Source organism: Equus caballus, chromosome 20 (genome assembly GCF_041296265.1).
Source record: "Equus caballus isolate H_3958 breed thoroughbred chromosome 20, TB-T2T, whole genome shotgun sequence".
Taxonomy (NCBI): domain Eukaryota; kingdom Metazoa; phylum Chordata; class Mammalia; order Perissodactyla; family Equidae; genus Equus; species Equus caballus.
Window position 1 is genome coordinate 57,544,010 of NC_091703.1, and position 23,954 is coordinate 57,567,963.

Consider the following 23,954-nt stretch of genomic DNA (forward strand, 5'->3'; position numbering starts at 1 on the left):
TCCTCAGGGCCTTTCTATTTGATCCTGGGATGCTCTTTCATAATTAATATGTTACCTGGGGAGCTTCACTTAGGAGTCACTGGGTAGAAAGCCATCTGTTTGGGGGGTATCCTCCATATCAGTCTGAGGCTGAGGCTTTTGGTCAGTGCTGAATTGCTCTCCAGAAGATCCCTTGGTTCTTCTGGCTGATAATGTTTTGCATCCAGGACAAAGAAAAGGGATTGGAAGTGACAATGTTCCCAAAACAGACTTGCAATGAATTCTCTTTTCAGCTCTCAGTCATGCCCACAACTATAGCAGGCATCCTGGACATCTTTTTAACTTAGCGCAGAGAATGTCTCATGAGTAGATATGTGGAAAGGTGTAGAAGGAGGGGTGCACAGCTCCTGTAAGCAGTCTTCAACCACTCTTTGTTACGTGGAACTTTATTTCACATCATCCCTTACAGCTGATATCAATTCTGAGCCTCTCCTGGGTTTTTCTGGGGCAAACTAGTTTGCTTCCTGTGTCCTGTGAAATCAGTTACTACTCAATTTTCTGTTTCCTAAAGTTTTCTCAACTGTCTAAAGGAGATAATACTAGATAATAACTCATAAGGTTATTTTATGCATAACGCACCCCCGGCATGTAATCACTCTATAAAAGGTAGTTATTAGTGTTTTATAACCTCTCAAAATCTCTGTTGCTGTCTTTGTGGACTTTTTAATTTCTTTATATTCATTTTAGGAAAAAAAATTGGGAGAGAAATGAAATAAATTCATGCTTTAATTCTGCCATTTCAATGTCTTAATTATTAGAAATTTGTAACTTATAACATCTAATAGTTAATTATAACTCAATATTCTGTCTTTTTAAAGACTATTTTCATAAATCTAATAATCCAGATGAGTTTTACAATCATCTTGATTGATCTTCCTCAACTCTCTTTTCCCCAAAAAACTTTTGAAAGTTTGATTCCAATGACACAAGTTATTTTTGAATCTGGGAAGAAGTTATATCTTGACAAAACTGATTCTTCCAATTCAGGAACAAGGTCAGCTTAAATTATGGTTTTTCTTTTCCTCAGTAAATATTTGCATTTTTTTCCTATAGGTCCTACAGAGGAATTTATGAATCTAATTACGAATTTAATTCCTATGTATTTTATATTTTTACATTTTATATGTTGCTATTTCCAGTGAAATATTTTTATTTTTATAATTGGTCATTGCTGTATAAAAAAATAGTGATATTTATATTTCCTTTTAAGTCTCCACATTACTCTTTTGTTTCAAATGGGTCTTTTGGCCAGGGGCAAAAAGGTTCTTCTTCAAATAACGGTCACTTTCTTTTCCTTATTTTATAGCATTGCTTATGACTTCCGGAAATAAGAGTAGTGGTAACAGATATGTTTGTTTTATCCCTCACTTGAATAGGAATGTCTTTAGTGTTGTTATGTCTGATTATTTGTTTCTGGTTGGAGGTAAGACCTTCTTTAACAAGTGTCCCACTGCTTTATATTTTGATTTTGCTGCTTTAAGCAACAGCATACCAGAAAGTACACACACACACACACACCTCACACATAGACTCATTAAAGGAAAACAATTATCTGGGATCTTTGTAGTAGATAATCAAGCTCTATCTTCAGAAAAAAATGGACCATTTTGTATCTGAGAGTGGCAGGATTCGGAGACAAAAAAGAGGAAAGGAAACGACAGGCTCTATCTAGCTCCTTGGAGCTATCTGCCACACAGTGCTGGTACCACTTCCAGGGTCGTGTGCTTCCCACATAATTCCATTTTATGATCACACTAGCAGTGGGTAAAGACTATACCTCTTGATTTCTAAAGTAATCTATTTGGCATTATTCTATCGTTATGCATTAAGCTGAACATGTGAACAGCAATTGCTATATCCTAAGTTCAAAAGTAATGAACAGGTAGGGCTGTTTGCTCCTAAACCAAATAATCCTGATTGTATGACTTGTTTGGGTTATTTCATCTACGTTTTGTAATTCTTATCTACCCCTCCCTTCCAGCTGTTATCGTCTCCTGCACCTTTCAGCAGGCTAACCTCTAGTAAGCCTCCCCTGTCTCTGGTGATCTGCTGCTTCCGATCATCTTGGACTCAAGAATGCAAAAAACCTGCTTAATGTGATGAAGGCTAAACAGCACAGAGGCTATGATGCAGGGTCTGCGGATAACACCCAGCATTAATGTAGAATCATTTTTATGTTTACATTTATTTTAGGCCCTAGGGAGCTAATAAAAATGAACTATTTAAATTAATAAATTCCAGTAATTTTGAATGAGTAATACATGCACATGGTAAAATATTTTAAAGGTTACTTATTAAAAAATATCTGGTACCACACACACTGCCAGGGGCAACCACTCCTACCACTTTCTTATCTAGATTTCCAAATTGTCTATGCATATACAACCATGTACATATATTTTTCACAAATGGTATGATTTTATATACACTATTGTGAACTTTGATTTTTTTTTAGTTAACAATATATCTTAAAGATCATTGCACATAAGTCTACATAAAGATGCTTGATTCATTTAAATTTTTTTCTTGAAGTATAACATATATACAAAACAATGCCTGAATTATTAGTGTACAGTGTGATGATTTTCCACAAAATGAACATACCTGTGTAACCAGATCAAAGAAGTTAACATTACCAGCACCCCAGAAAATTCCCTGGTGCTCCTTCCAAGCACTGTTCAGTCACTATTTCCCAAACATAACCACTATCCTAATTTCTAATGGCCACTTTTGTATGGGTGCAAATGTTTCCACTGTATGGATGTATCCTCTTGTATTTGTAAGTCCCTTAATGGTGGACATTCAGGTTGTTTCCAATTTTTTATTGTTACAAACAATGCTGCTAGGAATCTCTCTGTACATGTGCCACTTCAAACATTTGTGAGTACACCTGAAAAGAGTGTTACATTATAAATTTTTATATTACCAAATTGCTCTTCATTAATGTGTAAATTTAGAATTCTACTAGCCATCGTTAAATAGCAAATTCTAAATAACAAAATTTAAAATGTCACTTGCCCCACATCTTTGCTTATATACCATATTATAAAATTTTTTATCTTTATAATATGTATAGGTGAAAAAGAGTACCTCTGTAGTTTTAGTTTGCATTTCTCTTTGTATGGTTAAGTCTAAGCATTTTTAAAATATAAGAAGCGTTTGTATTAGTTTTCTTGTGAACAGTCTGTTCATATCCTTTACTTTTTAACTTACTTAAAAAGTCATAGGATTTTAAGAGTAGAAAGGAATCTATGTCTTTATTTTACAAATTAATCCAGGCAAAGCTATGTGTCAAGATGTTATTGTGTTTCAGATATTAATGACTACCAGAATCATTATCTCTAGATAAATGAGGTGTGCCTATACATGAAAACTCAAAATGAGGCAAAAGGTAAATTAGGGGATTGAGAAATAAGCCCATGTCCCCTTGAAGATCTTAACTCATAAACTAGAATAACAGACCCAAGGCCCAAGTACCCACTCAAGGATCTTAACTCGAGCCACAGTAATAGACCCAAGGTCCAATTAAAGCCACAGAAGCATTGCCCTCCAGTTAAAAAAATCTTGCTTTGAGCTTGAACCAATCAGTAAATGGCCTCACTTCTCCAGCCTACCTATTCCAATCAGTTACCCACATTACAGGACCTGCATTAAAACCACTCAACACAAGTACTAACACCGGCAAAAGCCCTTCCTAACTTCCTTAGATTAAGGTTCTCCTAAACTTTGCCCATGGTTGTGGGGGGGGGGGGGGGGGGAGGGGGTGGTCCCTTGATGTAGCAAGCTAACTATACTTGGCTTATTATGACTTAGGCATGTCAATGTTGGTCTGCCATTGGTGGGCTTTGACAATTTAGAGGTCCCGCAGAGACTCTGTTGAGATCCCTCTTAGAATGGACCAGGATCCTCAGCATGGTAATTGTGTGCACATCTGAGACTGCTTAAGTCCACCTTGCCCGTAATGATGAGGTACTTTCACACCAATCTCAGCCCTAACCTTTCATGGTGCCCCTCAACACAAGTTTATTTTTTTACTCTTAGGTTTAAGAATAAAATGTTGGATTCTGATAAGGTTGTATCATTTTGTCTTTTTGTTAAATTTGGTTTGTATCAATGTCTCCCGTTCCTTTTTACCTTTCATTTTGATGTCTTCTGTATTCTTTTTCTGTAAAGGAAAGCCTTGGAGGAAAAGGCTGATTAGACTACTCTTTGAGTTGGCCCTGAAAACTAATGAACAGAAAGTCTTGTTAGAATGTCATCCTTTCAACAAACTTTGCTTTGGGTCATCTCTCAAAATATTATAAAAACTCTCCTCAGTATTGGTTTTATGTCCCTTAGAACTGACTTGATTATTTTCACCTGTTTGAACTGAGACTACAGATTTTCAGGCCTATGTTAATGACAGCTAGCCATTAGTTAGGATGTGGAGACAAAAGATGCAAAAACAACACTTTATCTGTTTCAGTTTTCATGGGTTACTGGAATGGGCACTTACTTCTTATATGTTTTGTCATTACTGTCCTAACTAATGCTCCTAGCTTTCCAAATGGCACAATTTCACCAAGAGTAATTGAGAACTAGTGGTCATTTTGAGGAACCTTTAATTACAACTAAAATTGTACATTTCAAAGGAATATCAGAGATACATTTGATAATAAATTTTGAATCAATCTAGGGACTTAAAATCTTGGCTTCCCTAAATTATACCAATTAGCATATTTATTAGTATGCCCCTGAGGAATTAAGGCTTTGTTAGAAAATATGGACACAAGAAAGCCAAAAACATGACCTGAATATCTCTGAGGTCCAAAGAACTCCAGCCAAACATCAACCATACCAGCAAAGGCTGGGTAGGGAGCCTAGACTTCCACCTTCATCAGCCCATAAGGAGGTATCTTCATCCCCAGCCCTCCCCAACACGGCTAAAGAAGAAAAATCACTTTATACTTTTGATTGACACAGAAAAAGCATTTGGCAAAATTCAGCACTGCTTTGTGATAGAAACTTTCAAAAACTACAAAGAACCTATAGGTAACATTATACTTTATGGTATAAGATCAGGAACAAGGCGAGACGATCATTCTCACCACTCTTATGCAACATAGTGCTGGACATTCTAGCCAGTACATGAAGGCAAGAAAAGGAAATAAAAGGCATACAGATTGGAAAGGAAGAAATAAAGACTGTCCCTATTTGAAGATAATTGACTAAGTAGATAATCCCACGGAATCTACAAAAAAAAAAAAAACTCTGCTAAAGCTAATAAATGAGTTCAGCAAGGTCACAAGATACAAGATCAATACACAAAACTCAACTGTATTTGTATATATAGCAGTGATCATATAGACACCAAAGTTAAAAATACAATACCATTTACCATCACTTAAAAAAATTTTAAGTATAAATCTAACAAAACATGTACAGGATTATATGCTGAAAACTACACAATGCTGATGAAAGAAATCACAGAAGGTCTAAATAAATGGAGAAATGTGCTGTTTTCATGAATTTGAATACTCCACATAGTAAAAATGTCAACTCTCACCAAATTGATATACAGTTTTAATGCAATTCCAATCAAAATCCTGCAAGATTTTTGTAGATTTAGACAAGATTATTCTAAAACTTATATGAAAAGGCAAAGGAACTAGAATAGCTATAACAATTTTGAAAAAGAAAAGTGGGAGTAATCAGTCTATTCAACTTCAAGACTTATTATGTAGCTACAATAATCAAGACTGTCTGGTATTGGTGGAGGGATAGACGTAGATCAAAGGAACAGAAGAGAGAGCCCAGAAGTAGACCCACACAAATATCTCCAGCTTATTTTTGAAAAAGGCACAAAAACAATAGAGGAAAAATAGCTTTTTCAACAAATATGTCTGAGCAAATAGGCATCCGTAGTCCCCCCAAAAATGCCTTTCAACCTAAACCTCACATCTTATAGAAAATTTTCTCAAAATGAATCATGAACTAAAATGTAAAATATTTTAGAAAAAACATAGGATAAAATCTTTGGAATCTAAGACCAGACAAAGAGTTCTTAGAGTTAACAGCAAAAGTATGATCCATAAAAGGAAAAAGTGATAAAATGGGCTTCATCAAAATTAAAAGTTGTGCTCTGTGAAATACATTATTGAGAGGATGAAAGACAAGCTACAGGCTGTGAGAAAATATTTGCAGACCACATACGCGATGAGCGACCAGCATCTAGGATATATAAAGAGCTCTCAAACTCAATATTAAAAAAAAAAAAAGACAATTAGAAAACAGGCAAGAGACATGAAGAGACATTTTAACACACAATATACAGACGGTAAGCACATGAAAAGATGGTCAATATCATTTACCATTAGGAAAATTACTGTTTACTATTTTTTCCAAATGGTAAATTAGGAAAACCTACATTATGAAACCTACTATGTAGCATCACTACATACTTATCAGAATGGCTAAAAAAAAAAAAAGTAATGACAACACCAAATACTGGTAAGAATGTGGCTCACTCATTGATCAACTTGATCACTCATATATTGCTGGTGGGAATGTAAAGTGGTACAGCAACAGTCTGGAAAACAGTTTGGCAGTTTCTTTAAAAAAGTAAACATACTAAACCATGTGACCAAGGAATTGCACTGTCGGGCATTTATCCCAGAGAAATAAAGACTTATATTCACATAAAAACCTGTACAGAAATATTCATAGCAGCCGTATTTGTGACAGCCAAAAGATGGAAACAACCCAGATGTCCTTTGACATGTGAATGGCCAAACTGAGGTACATCCAGACCATGGAATATTATTCAGCAATTAAAAGGAAAAAAGTACTGATACACAGAACAACTTGGAAGAATCTCCAGAAAATTATTCTGAGTGTAAAAAGCCAATCCCAAAGGTTATACTGTGTGGTTCCATTTATATAACATTCCTGAAATGACAAAATTATAGAAATGGGGAACAGATTAGTAGTTGCCGGGGGGTTAAGGAGGAAGTGGGGCCAGCAAGGAAGAGGGTACGTCTATAAAAGGACAACAGGAGGAATCTTTGTGGTAATAGAAATATTCTGCATCTTGACTCTGTCATTGTCAATATCCTAGTTGAGATACCATACTATAGCTTTGCAAGATGTTGCCGTTGGGGGAAACTATATATATATATAAACTATATATATATATATAAAAGTCTCTTATCACATAAATGATTTGCAAATATTTTCTCCCATTCTTTGGGTTCTTTTCGCTTTCTTGATGGTGACCTTTGAAGCACAGAAGTTTTTAAATTTTGATGAAGTCCAATTTATCTAGTGAGTGTTTTAAAATTTCAGTTACTGCACTTTCCAACTCCAGAATTTCCATTTGGTTTTTTTTCCTATAATTTCTCTTTATTATTGATACTCTCTATTTGATGTGACATTGTCATCATACCTTCTTTTACTTCTTAATCATGTTTTCCTGTAGTTGTGAACATGTGTATAATGGCTAATTTGAAGTCTTTTTCTGACACATCTGTTCTCACAGTCAGTTTCTGTTGCCTGCTTTTGTCTTGGTTATACTTTCCTGTTTCTCTGCTTGCCTTTTAAGTTTTTGTTGGAAACCAGACATCTTAAACAATACATTGTAGCAGCTCTGTGTACTGGTGTCCTCTTGCCTCCAGGACTTGTTATTCTCATTTGCTAGTTTAGTGATTGGCTGGATAATTTCAGTGAAGTCCACTCCCCACCCCTCCAGCAGTGTACAGCCTCTATGTTCTTCTCAGGGAGATGCAGCATCCCACAGTCATCCATGGGGTGACAGTGGTTTGGGGAGGGTTCTCCTCCTCTTTCTCTGAGCATACCCAACAGTTAAAATGCACCAACTGTGGCTGGTTGCATTATTGTTTTCTACAATGCCCTAGGGGATGAATTGTTCTACAAAGTAATCCAATCAAATTCTGTCTCCTTTGAAAGAATAGTTGCTGACATCAATGTCTGATATTTATTTTGTCCCTTAGCTATCTTATTCCATGGTTTTCATGAAAACTAGGCAGCCTACAGTTTGTCCTGTATCGAGTGTCCTCCCAATTGCCTTTCACCACAATTTCCACTGTTCTTGAGAGCATCTATGGGGAACTTCTCCATCATGTCACAAAGAACTCAGCTCCTTTGTGAAGAGATTAGGAGCCATCTGTTTTAGAGCCTGTTCTCCTCCCAGGGAAAATCTCTAAATCAGGACACAGGAACTAGGGGTGGGGACAATGACAAGCTTCTCTTTTAGTGACATCTCATTCTAGGAGCTCAACAGTTGGTGGAGGAGTGGAGGCATCAGCCTGAGGTTCTCTGGTCTTGCCTCTTCTGGCATAGAACCATTGCCCTAGCTGGTGGGGCAAGGGTAATAAAGGCCCCAGTATTCTCAATGTGCTGTGTTCAAGGTAGAACTTCTGTTCCACGAGTGTCAGCTGCACAGAAAAGTAGAACCCCTATCTCATTGCACTCACAGGAGACTTAGCCTCAGCAACAGGTAGCTGGGGCCAAGATGAGAAATGCTGATGTCCTGCCCATTCCAGGAAAAGAGTGCTCTGACTGGAAGCTGGAGGTGAGGGAGTGCAGAGACAGCCCTTTGTTCTTGGCTGCAGCAGTGTGGAAGGGAGTCTCTGTCACACTGATCTGGGAGGGGAGTGGGCAGGAGTGGTCTTGGTTCAAATACCACAGACTCTTGCCTTTGTGACAGAATTTTTATAGGTTTCCCTCAATAGATGTTTCTTCATCTGCTCTTTGTCCTTAACATTGAACCTCTTAATCTCAAATCTGTGTGCCTGATGTGCAGTAAGTCAATCATTGAGACAATGGTGCTTGGAGATGGAGAAAGGTTTATTTGAATTGGCCAAATCAAGAAAGTGGGAGGATAGGCTCTCTCAAATCGGCCTTCATAAAAGAAGAAAGCAAGGGGTTTTATAGAGCTAAGGGACTTGGGAGGAGGAGTTTCAGAGAAACAAAGGGGAAACTGGTGTTTCTTTCACCCCAGATAAGCCCTTGGACAACCAGACTTCTGGGAGTCAATGGAAGCTAGGGGCTGGTTATCTGGTGATCGTAACTTCCTTGAAGGCATTCTTTTTCTTCTGCAAAACCAGCTCATAAATCCTTGTGACCCTTGAGTCACCCCTTAGGTTAAACAATAAAATAGCAAATTAACAAGATTAACTTCTTTTCACCTATGTCTGTATTGGGAACAAGGTCAAAGGGTAATCATGTTCTTACTAAATATTTACAGTAACCCTTAGGTACCCAGCTTCATCCTTGGGTCTACTTCCAAAGGCTTTAAACACTTTTTTAATATAGTTTTCAGCAGTTTCACTTGGGAGCAGGTCAGCACAACTTCTCACACTGTCATGCCAGAAGTACTCTACTATTTTCACAACTGCATGGAACGTAAAATTATCTCAAAAGAAAATTAACTAATCAGAACATAAATATATAGCATGGCTGAACTACATCTAAGACAAGTGTTATAGGTCTCATGGCAGAAAAAGTAGACCCACAAGAAAAGTTGTTAATTTTCTCTGATATTCTGAACCTCTAATATCTACTAAGTGATTACTGGGTAACATGCAATGAAGGCTCTCTTTTTTAAATTTTATTTTTTTATTTTTTTAAAGCTGAGGAAGACTAACCCTGAGCTAACATCTGTTGCCAATCTCCCTCTTTTTGTATGTAAGCCATCACCCCAGAATGGCCACTGACAGATGAGTGGTATAGGTCTGTGTCCAGGAACTGAACCCTGGCCGCCAAAGCACAGCACACCAAGATTAACCACTGGGCCACCATGGCTGGCACACAATGAAGGCTCTTGACATGATTCTAAGTATCTGCATTCTATGTACAAACATCAAAAAATCATGTAATGAATCAAAACTACAATGAGACATCACCTTACACTTGTCAGAAGGGCTATAATTACCAAGACAAAAAATAACAAATGTTGGAGAAGATGTGGAGAAAAGGAAATTCTCACACATTGCTGGTCAGAATGCAAACTGGTACAGTCACTATAGAAAACAGTATGGAAATTTCTCAAAAAATTAAAAATAGAGGGGCTGGCCCGGTTGCAGCAGTTAAGTTCATGCACTCTGCTTTGGTGGCCCAGGGTTCGCTGGTTTGGATCCCAGGCACAGACCTACGCACCGCATATCAAGCCATGCCGTGGTAGGCATCCCACATATAAAGTAGAGGAAGATGGGCATGGATGTTAGCTCAGGGCCAGTCTTCCTCAGCAAAAAGAGGAGGATTGGCAATAGTTAGCTCAGGGCTAATCTTCCTCGCAAAAAAAAAAAAAAAAAAAAAGTAGAAACACCATACAACACAGCTATCCCACTACTGGGTATTTATCCAAAGAACCTGAAGTCAACAATTCAAAGAGACTTATGCACCCCTATGTTCATTGCAGCATTATTCACAATAGCCAAGATGTGAAGCAACCCAAGTGCCCATCAATGGATGAATGGATAAAGAAGATGTGATATATAGATATACACACACACATGATGGACTACTACTCAGCCATAAAAAAAGACAAAATCATTCCATTTGCAACAACATAGATGGCCCTTGAGGGTATTATGTTAAGTGAAATAAGCCAGACAGAGACACTCATGTGTGGAAGATAAACACATGGAGAAAGAGAACAGATTAGTGGTTATCAGAGAGGAAGGGGACTGGGGGGAGGGCATAAGGGGTAAAGGGGCACATATATATAGTGAGTGACAAATAATAATGTACAACTGAAATTTCAAAATGTTATAAACTATTATGAGCTCAATAAAATGAGGAAAAATAATCATGTAATGAGAGGTTAAGAAAAAAAAGGAAATCAAGGAGTTCATACTTACCATAAAATTTTTAAAAAGAGAGAAGTCAAGACTCTTTCTTACAGAAAAATGCCAATTGAAGAAAGTTGAGAAGAACAGTGGAGTTGGAATATTGCCATTTTGTAACCATCGTAGTAAAGGCTGGTACAGGCAAAAATCATCAGAATATGCTATACATAAGGGAATAAGTTTCATGAGGAGCGTGATGTTTGTATGGTCTGAGAGTATATTCCCTACAGATTGCTAATCAGTTGTCAGAGGAAAAACTACACAGTGGTGATGCTGGATGATGCCTTGACCAGATGATTAAAATTAATATCCTCAGTGAGGGGCAGATAGCCATCACGAGCCTCTAGATGTGATAATCTAAAGCACTTCAACAGCACTTACAGTGTTTTTTCTCCTAATGCATAACCTAATCACGAGGAAATATCTGAAAAAACAAAATTGAGGAACATTGTACAAAATAACTGGCCTTGGTACTTCAAAAATATCAATACCATGAAAGACAAAGGCTGAAAAACTGCTCCAAATTAAAGAATAATAAAGAGACATAACTCAATGCATTATGGACTGGACAACTGGTAAAATGCGCTAAGGACTGTAGATTAGAAAAATGTATCATATCAATGTTAAATTTCCATATGTTGGTAATAGTGCTGTTACAGACTGCATGTTTGTGTCCCCCCCCCAACAAAATTTGTACATTGAAACCCTAATCCCCAATGAGATGGTATTTGGAGATGAGGCCTTTGGGGGGTAATTAGGTCATGAGGGCGGAGCCCTCATGATGGGATTAGTATCCTTATAAGAAAGACACAAAAGAGCTTGCTTCTCCTGCTCTCCACTGTGAAGATACAAGAAGACTGCAAACCAGGAAGATTGCCCTCACCAAGAACCAGTTCTGCCGGCACTTTGATGTTGGACTTCCCAGCCTCCAGACTGTGAGAAATAAATTGTTGTTTAAACCACCCAATCTATAGTAAATTGTTATAGCAGCCCAAGCTGATTAAAATAAGTACTATGGTTATGTCAAACAAAATTCTGGTTCTTAGGAAATATACACTGAGATATTAAGGGATAAGGAGGCCTGATACAACCTACTCTCCAGTGACTCAGAAAAATATATATGTATATGTATGTTTCTGTGTATAGCTAGAGAGAGAGGATATGATAAAACAAATGTTATTCTTGCAATTCTTCTGTAAGTGTGAAATTATACAGAGACGTCTTACCTCTGCTTAGGATTTTTCATCCTTCTTCAGCTTGTGGGAAGAAACAAATATTAGTTATACCTACCTTAGATTCCTTCACAGTTGCTCTTCAGAAAATAGATTCCGACAACTATTCTAACATGTAGATTATCATAAAAGAGGATAGATCTTAATACTTATGATCTGCCAGCAAGACTTAAAATTATACCTACACAAACTGTGCAACAGGCCAATTCCTTTAATGAATACAAACCAGTTCTAATACTTTTGATTGTCCATAGTGTTTTCAAAACCCTTGTGACCCACTACAAGCTGAACCATCAGAAGTTTTGTTCAGTGGCCTTACATGGTGGAAGAGTATTACTATAATGAAAATATAGTTAACAATGATCCTCGAAATATTTCTAGAAAGGGTAGTTTTGCAAATTGCAATGTGTAATAATACCACTAAAAACTACTGCCATCAGTTTACTCATAGGGCAAATACATTATTGCTTGGAGGGGAGAATATCCATATTAAGCTGTTAATTAAGTAATTAACAGCTTGCTCTAATGAGAAAAGTGACTTGTACTTATAAACCAGCCATAGAAATGAACCACTCTCTTTCTGTCCTCGGCTCCAACAGGCTTCTTTTCCTTATGTGTACCACTTGTACAAAATTCCAAACCTGAGAGGAACAAAGAAATTGCACCATAGACCAACGGGCTAGTCTTTTATACTCTTTCAGAACCAAATGCTCTTTGTTCTGTTTCCATTACTCCCAGGAAATGACTAAGACAACTGGTTCCATAGAGGTACCTTCTTCCCTGTAGAATATTCTGTTTTGGCACAAATACCTATAAATCTATTTCTTACTTTATCAGAAATTGTTAAAGAGACCATTCCAGCTGCAAGGTCTTAAAATCAGCACCTTTAATCCAAACCAAATATGATTCTTAATAATAGAATTGCATCAGAAGTATTTGTGCTTTTACTAAAGCATAGTAAGATTTGGTGCTGTGTATACATGAACTCTTTTGCCCAAGGTGAATGCTCCTTAAATAAATTACAGGCTAATGCTAGCCATACTTTCCCTTCTTTGAGATTTATGAATATTGGATAATGATTCTTAACAAGAGTTTGAGCCTTACTGATGCATTTAATTTGCCTCTTGGTAGCATTCCCTTAGCCAGGAACCAGGTTTCCAGAATCTTAAATGCTGCTGTGCAGCCAATGTTTAGACAGATGGTTCTATAAATAATCATTCAACAAAAAGCAAGAAAGTCAATAAAAAACTGATGAAAACAAAACTAAAGTTGAAGTCTGTACTTCTTTGTTATATAATGAGTAGAAGGAAGAATATCAACATAATGTCACTGATGCAGATCTGGAAATCCATTATGATGTTGCTTAGGACAAAGTCTAAGAAAACTAAGAGGATAGTTATTAAACCCAATGACAGGTTCCCTTTAAGATCTTAACTCATAAAACAAAATAATGGATCCACGGCCCTAGTAAACCATAAAAAACATTTCCCCATGGTTAAAAGTCTCCATTTGGAACTCTGAACCAATCAGCAAACAACCCTGCTTCTTCCAGCTCTAACCAGTTCCCTACTTCACAGCCAACTGATCTCTTAACACCACCCAACCCAATCTCTTATGAATTTCCCAAGGTCGAGAGACTCCCAAAAGTTGCCTAAGGTTTGTTCACCTTTGCTACACCAAGCTAAACAAACCTGGCTTGTGGGAACTACAGGCATATCCCTAATAATCTTCTGCTAGTGAGTTTCAAATGATTTTCCTATAAACATACACTCCAGCTACCCAGAGAAAATTACTTTTAATATTTAAGTAGGTTTCCCATTTCTGGCAATGTTTGCCTGATGGTTTGACATGGTTCTGATCATATAGTACATACCTTGCAATTTTTTTAAAATATGCTTTTAGAAATTTTAGCTCAACACTTTTAAGGGAGGTAAAAACACTCTATGTACAGAGTTATGTTGGTAGAGTACATACCAAAGTTTAACTATTCCATTCCCCAATCATTAGACATTTAGACATTTTCCAATTTTTGCTGTTACAAACAAATCTGTGATAAATAATATTTTGCATAAAGCTTTTCCTATGGCTTAAATTATGTCCTCAGGATAAATGCTTGCAATGATAACTGAACTGAAGGGTATGAGCATTTTGGGGCTCTAGCCACACAATGCTTCTTTTCCAAGAGTTTTACCCATTAGCTCCTACTTGCAACTGTAACCAAACTCAGTGGGTCCGACTCTTGGTGAGTGCAGAGTGGAAAAGCACAACCAAGGCGGAGGCAGGTGAAAGAAAAAGGTTCATTGTTGCACAAGCAATGGAGAACACTGGGGCTAGCTCCCAAAGCAGTGCCACCCCACCCCCCACCTCCCCACCCCTCCCAGCTTAGTGCAGGTGGAGGTTGTCTACACCAGAGTGCAGAGGCTATGTTACAACTGTGTAACAACTGGGCCTGATCAGGGCACATGGGCAGGCCATTACTTACAAGTTCAAGGCCATTACATAACAGATTCAATGCAACATGCCATTTAGAGCTGGAGCAATTTGCAGGGATCCTGGGGCAACCGTGTAAGTTTCACTGTAGGATGGCAACATCTGCAAAAAAACGAGGACCTCATCTTCTGAAAAACAGCACATTTGTTTCCTCCTTGTCTGGAAAACATTTGACAGATTATATTTAGTTACGGATCAGATTTTCAGCAGTAACTCTTTCCTTGCCTGATTTCCGGTCATATAACCAGTTAAAGTCAATGTTCTACTGAACTCTCACCAGCACATTAGGGGAATCTTAAATACAAGCCTTGCCCAGACATTTAAAAGTTTTAGAAATAATTACACTACATAGAGCTTTTCAGGAACACAACAGGCAGCTCTCTCATTCTCAATTTGCCTCTACAATTCTCAAACTTACTAGGTAGAAAAGCAACTGAAGTCATAAAGCACTTGGTGGAAACACAGGAAATATCAACTATTAAGGAGTAATTATTACAAGCATAGGTAATCAGATGGTAGTTTTGCATACAGACAGGCAAAAACAGGCATCTAAGATTTAAAATAATTTTCCGACTTAAATTCTTTATGAAAACTTAATGACTATTGTGGGTGTGTTAAAAAAACGCTGAGGTTTTTTGGGTAAGGCATTAAGAGAGAAAAAATTAAAAAGCATAGTTGAACACGAGTGAATTGCAGACTGCTTTTTGAGTGTGAACACCGAAAAAAGGTCAACTATTTTATTTTAGTAAGGTAATATCTGAGAACATCTTTAAAAAGTGCATTTTAAGACCACTGGTCTAGGGCTTAGAGATAGCCAGCTAGGCCTCGGCTCCCTGTCCTATTGGCTGCTGACTCTAGCTTCGCCAGTTTTCTTCAGGTCAGCGTGGGGAGCGCTGGTCCTCAATTTTCTTCCTCGGATGTATTAATACATGCTGAGGCTGGGAGATGGAAGCTGGGGAACAAGTGAGTCACGAAAGGACACCTCAGATTTCTTTCCTGATCCTAGAATTTAGCTAAACCTCCACATCCCCGGCCCTACACAAAAAAAGAAAAGAAAAAAAGGGAAAACTGAGAAATTAGCTCCTATCACTCACGTTGACGGCTACAACTGGAAGTGGTGAGCTTTACTCACAACCACACGCCTGAACCCCGCCCCCAACAGCTCCACGGAGGGGCGGCCGACTTCAGCCTGGCGTGGCGCATGCGCTGTACGTTGAGGTTCTTTTCCACCACAGCGCGGCGGTCTCGACCAGAACTACAATTCCCAGGATCCTGCGCGCGAGGAAGGAAAGCCGGGAGCGAGCGGAGGCGGCTCCGGGGTAGCGGGCCCGGGCGGGCCGCTCCTCCCTTTGAAGTGGTTTTGCGCCTGTTTCCGCCCGCGGCGTCGGCGCTCACGCAGGGGCGGGTGACGGCGGCGCGGAGCGGGGCCGGGCGGGAAGGGACGTCGTGGCGGCGGCGGCGGCGGCAGGTTGAGCAGCAGCGGCGGTGCTGTCAGTCGGGCCGTCGGAGAAATGGGAGAGCCGGGGGCGGAGGTGAGCAGTCGGGCGGCGCCGCGGGTCCTCGCCGCCCGCGAGGCGCTGGCGTTCGGCCGGGGCTCCCGGAGCTCGGCGGCGGCGGCGACCCGGCCCCTCGGCGTCCCAGGGCGGGCCTGGTGCGGGGCTGCGCGGGGACCGGCGGCAACAATGGCCGCCCCCGGCCCTGCCCCTCGCCGGGCCCTCGTCGCCGCAGGCCTGCCCGGGGAGCGGCCCTTGGAGCCGGCTTGCTGTTGGGTGGTGGGCTCGCGGCCCTCCGGCCTGGGAGGGGGAGTCGGGCTGGGGGCTCGTTCTGGCGGGCGGGCCCATCCCGCGCCCGCGCCCGCGCCCGCGGCGGCAGGACCCTACCCCGAGCTCTGTCCTCGGCCGGGGTCGCGGGGCCTTGCGCTCGTTCGGCTTCCTCCAGAGCTTTTTGTTGAAGAAGCTCTTCCTTTTTTGTTCCTTTTGGAGAAATCTGTTGCCCCAAGCATGTGGCGGTACAGCTGAGCGTGTTCTGGCTTATTTTTATAGATAATAGAATCTGTCCCTCCAGCTGGGCCGGAGGCATCCGAGTCGACAACGGATGAAAACGAAGATGACATTCAGTTTGTTAGCGTAAGTAGCAGCGACCTTCGCGTTTTTCCGAGTCCAAGACTGTGTGGTTGGTAATGAGATTGCACCTCACCTGCTCATCCATCATTCAGCAAATGTGTGTGTGTCTGACGGGTACCAGGCACTGTGAGCGTGGCCTAGCGCTATATTTCCCAGAAGGGGTCTCTGAGCCACCGCGGGAGCCATCACAAAGACGGTGGCCTAAGGTACACGTTGTGCACTCCATCACGCTTCTCCTGCCTGCATTTAGGGCCATTTTATACTCAATGTACCCAAGGTTTTGTCTCTAGACTGTGTTTTGAAATGGGGCAAGAGTAACTTTTAAAAGACGACACCCAGGTTAGGGAGAAGGGAGGGCTACTGATGAGGACAGAAGTAGAAAAGAAGAAGAAGGGTGCAGGAACTGGAAATCTGAGCGTTATGTAGCTTCATAGCGTGAAGGCAAATAGCTGCAAGACTCCTCTAACCTCTGAGATCAGGTCACACTAGTGCAGCAATTGATTGTCATAACAGAGATCCTGCATCACCAGGAACATACGATATCTGTCTGGGTTTCTCCTGCTCAGGGCAGTAGTTTTCCAGGATTAGTAAGTGTAATGTGCAGATTCTTGGACCCCGCTCCAGACCTGTTGAATCAGAATTTCATGGTGCCGCCCAGGAATCTTCGTTTTGGCACAAATGCAGGAGTATATGAATCTCTGAACCACACTTTGTAAAGCATTGGTTTTGGAAAAAAAGGGGTGTGATGTATTTTGAGATAATTTTCACCCTTTAAAACTGTTAAAAGTTTTACAAAGGCTCTGCTGAAAGTATCTTAGCTGGAAAATACTCCTGCTCTACTTGAATATTGTAGTTGGTTTTGATTTGGTATTAAGGCTGTGTAATTTTTCTTTAATAGTGTGTGTATTTGTTGAAGTTGGGCAACTTTTGTAAGACTAGTTATTAAACACTGTCTTTTATTTACCCCAACTTTAGGGCCATTGTGGTAATCTGCTGTGTATTGTATGTAAATGGATTTGTTGAGGAGTCTTCACAAGATCATTTTCCTGACTCCCTTTGCCATTGCTAGTGCTATGGTACTTTGTCCTTTTCGTTTTAAACTCTTAAAGATTTGGGGTGTCCGGAGGTTGATGAGTTGTGTCTTGCCCCTTTCTTCACTGTGGCCTGAAGGATGTTTGAGAACAGTCTTCCAAGCTCTTTAGGATAAATATTTCTGGTTCTTCCTGAATATTGGTACATTTGTGAACGGAGAATATTTATCTTGATATTTTTTGCAAATAAAAGTAAGAATGATACTCTTCCTTATGAACTGTGGGCCTTACTTTGACGATCACAGATGGAATCTACACAGATAAGATTTGAAAAATATTTTTTTGGTAGTCTGTGTAGTGAAGAATTGTAATGTGGTTTGTGACTAATTGATATAAGCTTGTATTAAGCTGAAGTTTAAAAATACTCTTAATTTCAGTTTTATTTTAAATATAGAAAATCTGTCTCTGTGCATCAGGAATAAAACACGTACAATCAGTGTAACTAACATGATTCAACATCTTATATTTATCCCTGTTTCCAAATACAAGTTCAAATATTTGATAGCTCCAAGTGGAGAAGCGAATGATATACATTAAGTGCAATTATAATACTAGAAGAAACCTATTAAAAACATTCCCTTTGCATTTTTAGTGATAATACTTAAATGACGATTCATGATACCTTAATTCTATTTAAAATATATTTGGAGACAGAATCTTCTACTTCTCTCTGTAGCCAGTCTTATACTTGACTCCTCCAGGTAATGCTGATCCAATAAAGATAATAAGTAGTTCTCTGCTTAAAATTTCTTAAGATACAAAAAGAGCATTATGATGTCACTTCTTGATATTCTCTGGTTTGGGTTTCTTAGTTTGTGCTTGTCTAATTTTCCCATCTTCTCCACGTGGCAGCACAGCGGTCTTTCTGTGCTTTATATATTGCAAAATATAGAGCCCCAAACTAAACATAGCACGCTGAAGGAAAGCGATCATAGAGATGTGGAGGTGCAAAAATGAACTTTTTCATTTAAATTTTATTGAAATAATAACATACATACAGAAAAGTACACAATTCATAAGTGTACTATTTGATTTTTACAGAGCCACTACTCCTGTGTAAACAGTGCTCAAATTAAGAAACAGAATGTTACCTAACAAAAATTTTTTACTTAGTTCTTTTGCTCTCATTTTCTGTTTAGTTTGGTGATACGATCCCTTATTCAGCCACTGTCTTTATGTCTTTCTTTGAATCTGCAGATATTTTAATTAATTTACTCCTAGAAAAATATTTTAACTAAGAGCTGCTGACATGATTTTCCATAGTGCTAGTCTGGATAAAAAGGTATAAAAACTGCTGAGGCAACCTATATAATCTTGATAAGGGCTCATGAGAGTTAGGGTCCAGCCAAGGTTACTGGTATAATGTGGAATCATTGAGCATACAGAAATAATGAAGGAAATGAAGGTATAATTTCGGGAGCACATAGGTCAATGTTAATAGTTTAGCTACAGTAGAAGGGTCATGGGCAAAAATGAGAGGATCTTTTTGCTGGGTGTCTTGTGGCTGTAATTAGCTCAATAAATAAAGCTAATTTGGGAGCTCATAATATGCAAAGTCATGAATTAAGTACCTTAAAGTTCAAAGATTCATCGGACATGCATTCTTCCCGTAAGTGTCAGTGTTTCAGTGTGGGAGATGAGATAGGAGATGAGAACTGTGTAAATAGTTCCAGTGGAAAGTTCTCTTATAAGAAGTCCATGGTGCTATCAAAAAAGATATAAGACTTTCAGTTGACTGCTTTGGCATAGGTAGTATTTAGTATTTGTATGTGTTTAAAAGCGCATTTTGAGAAAAAATAAGGAAAGCCGTCAAAGTGGGAAAGCAAAGAAGATAACGTGTAGATCTGGAGGACAAGTTATTTTTAAAATGAGAGAGGGAAGGATGAGCCAGGTAGTGTAGATCTTGAATTGTGAACTACCTTTGAACCTAAGGTAGGCAGTTGAGAACCATTTGAAATTTTTGAACTGGGCAGGACTGCAGAAGTAAACTATGTTTCTAACTTCTCTATATGGAAAAAAACCACATGAGTTATTTAGGTTTTTAGATTAGATTTTTGCACCTATGCTCAAATCCATATTCTTTGTTTTAGTAGGGTAAACTACTTTTTTTGTAGACCATACCTTAGTGTATTAACATCACTTGCCACTTAGTAGGTAATTGATGTTTTGATTTTGTATGAGAATCAGTTTTCTAATAACCAAGATGAAAGCTTTTTATTTCATTAAAATATATATATTTTTTATCTTAGAATATTAATTCAGCTGTGTTCCTAAACTATTTTGCTTATGCCCGTGCTCCTGTCCCTAAGTTCTGTGGCCTTGGGAGAATGGGATGAGAATGATGGTTTACTAGTTAATGGATGGTTCAGATTCAAATAAAATACTTTGTAATTGGAGGACCACATGCATTTATGCTTGTTAGGGATGAAAACAGTCATAAACATTATAAAAATTACTTTTTCTTGACATTTGTATTATAAACATTACTTCTTTTGGGGAATTAATAACTTAGTTTTTGGTCTGCGTTATCAGTTATTCAGAGTTGGGGACAATAGCAGGTAGTCCTTTTGCTTTTATTGAAGGGAAGAGAAAGTATCTTGTCTCAGAAACTTAGGTAATAAGATTGATTTAAAAATAGTATGTATGTTTTGAACTACCTCAGAATTATGGTGACCCCACAGCCAATTATGTGTTTAGACAATCGGGTGTACTTCACTTAGTTTTCTTGTTTGTTAAGTGGGATAATAGTAATAATTCACTTTCTCACCTTGTGAAGTAATTGTGGGGATTAAATGAAATAGTGTCCATGAGAAGTTTAGGCCTGTACAGGGCTCAATGACAAATGTTATTGATTAGTAGTAAAATAAATGGAGTGCTAAAATGTTTTGATTCCTTAAGTTCATTATGGTGAAAGTTTTTCCATAGCCGCTGTGAAAAATTAGCTAAAGTATTAGAATTTGTTTACAAGTAATCTTTTCCTTTGGGTCCTTCTCTTTCCTTATGTTTCCACTCAGCCTTTTTGGCAGTCTCAAACAGGTTCTGTCTTCTCCTTCTACCACTCTATCACTTACAAGTCCATAGTTGTTTGTTGAGTGAATGAATAAATACTCTAAATGACTCCTGCTTTTTCTCATTTTTGGATTTCCTATCCTGATTCTTTGTATTCTTCTCTCTTAATTAATGTGAATCATATGAAGTTGTCCTTGTTTGGTAGTTTAAAAATGGTTGCATATCAGTCTAATGGTTCACCCCGATCCTGCATTTCTGATAGTTTCCTCTCATCTGTCCTTACTCTTGCCCTTTCTTCTCTATCTGCGGCTACATTTTAATCCTATTTGTGACTGTTGTCCTTATTCTGTTTTTTTCTTCCCATTCTACTTTTTGTTCTGTGCCCTGTTACCTTTTTTATCTCCTTTTTTTCTTTACCTGTTCATGGAAGCTCTACCCCTACCTCTGTGCATTTCTGGTAACCTGGGGACTTTCTTGGTGTACTATTTTCTGTGGGTATGTGGTGAGAGTTCCTAATGCACATTTCTTGAAGAGAGTAAACTAAGATGATTATATGAACAGGAGAAGCTATTTTATTTTTATTTCCTCTCTCTACTTCCTTTTCGGATTGAACGTATGATTTTGACAATCTTAATACCAGTGGTAGGTTTTAGTCATCTCTGTTGACCATGCATTAGAGAAGATCTGTCCCTCTTTTCCTCTTTTTTAAACCACCATTTTCCTAGTTCAGGCAAAAATCCTAATTACTTTATTACGTAATCCCTGCCCAGAAGTGTTGCTCTTTGGTTCTGTCTTGGTGGCTGGATCACTACCTGCAAGGAGAGTAGTTTCCTGCTTGGGGCAAAGTTGTACCTAGGGGAGAAACAGACTCTCTTTGAGACTGGACGCCTCTTCTCAGGAACAGGGCCTATAACTAGATCTTAGCTTCTGTCTCCTGACTCTAGGGTTTTTTTCTGTTAATTTTTCCAATGAATGTATCACTTTTGACTTCCCAACAGTCAACTTTCCCCATCCTAAGAACTCTTTCCCTCAGGCATATTCTCCTCTTGTATTCTTTTTTCTTGTTCTCAACGTACTAGATTTTTTTAAAAGAGTAATCTTTACTCGTGGCCTCTTATTTTTTAGAGCCTGGCTTCTGTGCTCACCACCTTCTTGAGAGTTGCTCTCGAGATCAACGGCATTTTTAAATCTCCTTGCTGTCAAATTCACTGGCATTGTTTTGGTGCTTAATGTGTTTGGTCACATGTAGCATTGACAACTTTTTGTTGAGATTTTCTCTATCTTTAGTTTGTTTGGATTTATGCATTCCTGATTCTTCTCTGATGTCTGATTACCTACTTAGCTCTTTTTCCTAAATCCTAAAATTCCAGCATTTCCTCAAGAACCTCCTTGAATCTCTTCTTTCTCAGAACTCTTTGATTTCTTCCTTCCCAATATCCTAGTTTCAGTTTAATTCTAGAGTCTTTTGGGGAGCAACTCCCAAATTTCTATTTCCAGGTATGTTCATATATCCAGATTACAGGCCTGCATTTCCAGCTGTCTGCCAGATACCTCTGTACCACTGGTACATCAACCCATTATGTCCAAAAGAATGTCAGCTTTCTGTTTCTGTATTCTAAATTTATACTAATGGCATTAGTATCCTTCTAGTCATCCATGCTTGAAATCTTAGGGACCACTTTAACTCCTTGTTATTGTTGGGATTTTGTTTTTATAGCCAGTCATTTTCTTTTTTCCATTATACCTGTGTATTCTCTTGTATATGCACCACAACACTGTTCTTCTTGCCATTGCTGTTGTTTTATTTCTGCATTATTATGTGCCTGGACTGATTAATTATCCTGCTTTCCCCACTCTCTGTACTTTTCTATTGATTAATCTTCTTAAAGCATAGGTCTTATAATATTATTCCCATCTTAGTGTTTATTGATTCCCTTTTGCCTATGGTATAAAATCTAGGCTTCCAATCCTAACATTCAAGGCCTCTTCTATGATGGAGTCAGAATGGAGGGAAAGAAAGGATGGAGAAGAATCAGATCTGATGTTTGACTCTAAAGGAGTGGGAGATAAAGCAAGCTGTTAGTCAAAGAACTTCATGTTTTTGAGCTTGGATATGTAACGGACTGTTGATACCCATCCCATTTGAAAAGCACTGGATCATAATATATGTATCCTTGTAGCACTATTCCTGTGTTAATAAGCCTTCCCCAAGAAGTTGACACAGTCCTAATACTCTATCCAGGTTTAGGTTCTTCCTTTTAGGTTTGTCATCATTTCTTATTCATGTACTTGGAATATTTTCCTCTGCAGTTGAAGTGATTATTTTCTGCCACCCCTAAGGCTTCCTCTTCAGAGGAATTCTTGCCAATCCCAGCCAAAACAAAAAAGATTATTTGAAATGCTATTTTAGTGTGAATAACTGTTCATGGCTTATTAATTTGCTCAATTCTTTTATAGGAAGGACCATTGAGACCTGTTCTTGAATATATTGATCTGGTCAGCAGTGATGATGAAGAGCCCAGCACCTCTCATAGTGATGTAAGTACATTATATTTGATTTTCATTTCTTTCCTTGTGTCATTTCAGAGGCATTCTCCAAAGAGAGTTATCCAATCAATGAAGGCTGTGTTTAGGAGCTCTAGTGCTTTAGAGGATAGTCCATTTCTGTTAGAAGGAGCCATAAAAGGTAGTCCAAGGAGTCCTTTGCCTAGAACATCTCCTGCTTCCAGTTTTGGTCCTTTACTTTAAGTGAGGATGTGAAGGGATAAAATGACACAGGAAAGTTCTAAGCCTTGGAGGTGATACCTGATAAAAGGGAAATGGAATAAAAATTGCAAAGCTTTTTGGCTCCTTGTGCGCTTCTCCTTTCCTCTCTCTCCTTAGGTGCCCTGTAGAACTGGATCTTTTTCTTCCAGAACCATGGGGCCACAGAAAATTTCTTTTGTCTTGGAGGAAAGGATATGTGAAGACCCTTTAGGAAATGGAATGTGAGGAAGGGTTATAGTTGATCTATTACTTGAGTCGTCACTCCTTTTAACCTCCTCTGGCCCCCATATATTTGGACTTTTTTCTTTTACCTGTGATTTACTGGTTGTGGGTTTGACCCTTAAACTAATACTTCCC

The 23,954-nt window shown here is 38.7% G+C and overlaps 1 protein-coding gene and 1 long non-coding RNA gene across 10 annotated transcripts in view; one reads left to right on the top strand and one right to left on the bottom strand.

Annotated features, from left to right (window-relative positions):
* The window catches only part of LOC106782269 (uncharacterized), a 114,041-nt gene extending 98,176 nt beyond the window's left edge, over positions 1 to 15,865 (bottom strand). The window contains exons 1-3 of the long non-coding RNA XR_011430079.1: positions 15,703 to 15,865; positions 14,601 to 14,767; positions 4,174 to 4,266 (exon numbers count right to left, since the gene is read on the bottom strand). This is a non-coding gene — a long non-coding RNA (uncharacterized lncRNA). The remainder of the gene's footprint in view (positions 1 to 4,173; positions 4,267 to 14,600; positions 14,768 to 15,702) is intronic.
* The window catches only part of ZNF451 (zinc finger protein 451), a 79,513-nt gene continuing 71,363 nt past the window's right edge, over positions 15,805 to 23,954 (top strand). For 8 of the 9 annotated variants that reach the window (XR_002802039.2, XR_011430069.1, XM_070245732.1 and 5 more), the window contains exons 1-3: positions 15,860 to 16,140; positions 16,651 to 16,734; positions 23,289 to 23,369. Coding sequence is in view for 6 of the 9 variants with exons in the window: in XM_070245732.1 (XP_070101833.1) it covers positions 16,120 to 16,140; positions 16,651 to 16,734; positions 23,289 to 23,369 (186 nt within the window). In the remaining 3 variants the exon portion in view is untranslated. Of the gene's footprint in view, positions 16,141 to 16,650; positions 16,735 to 23,288; positions 23,370 to 23,954 lie in introns of all 9 variants that reach the window. The other variant, XR_011430070.1, reaches the window with a different exon arrangement.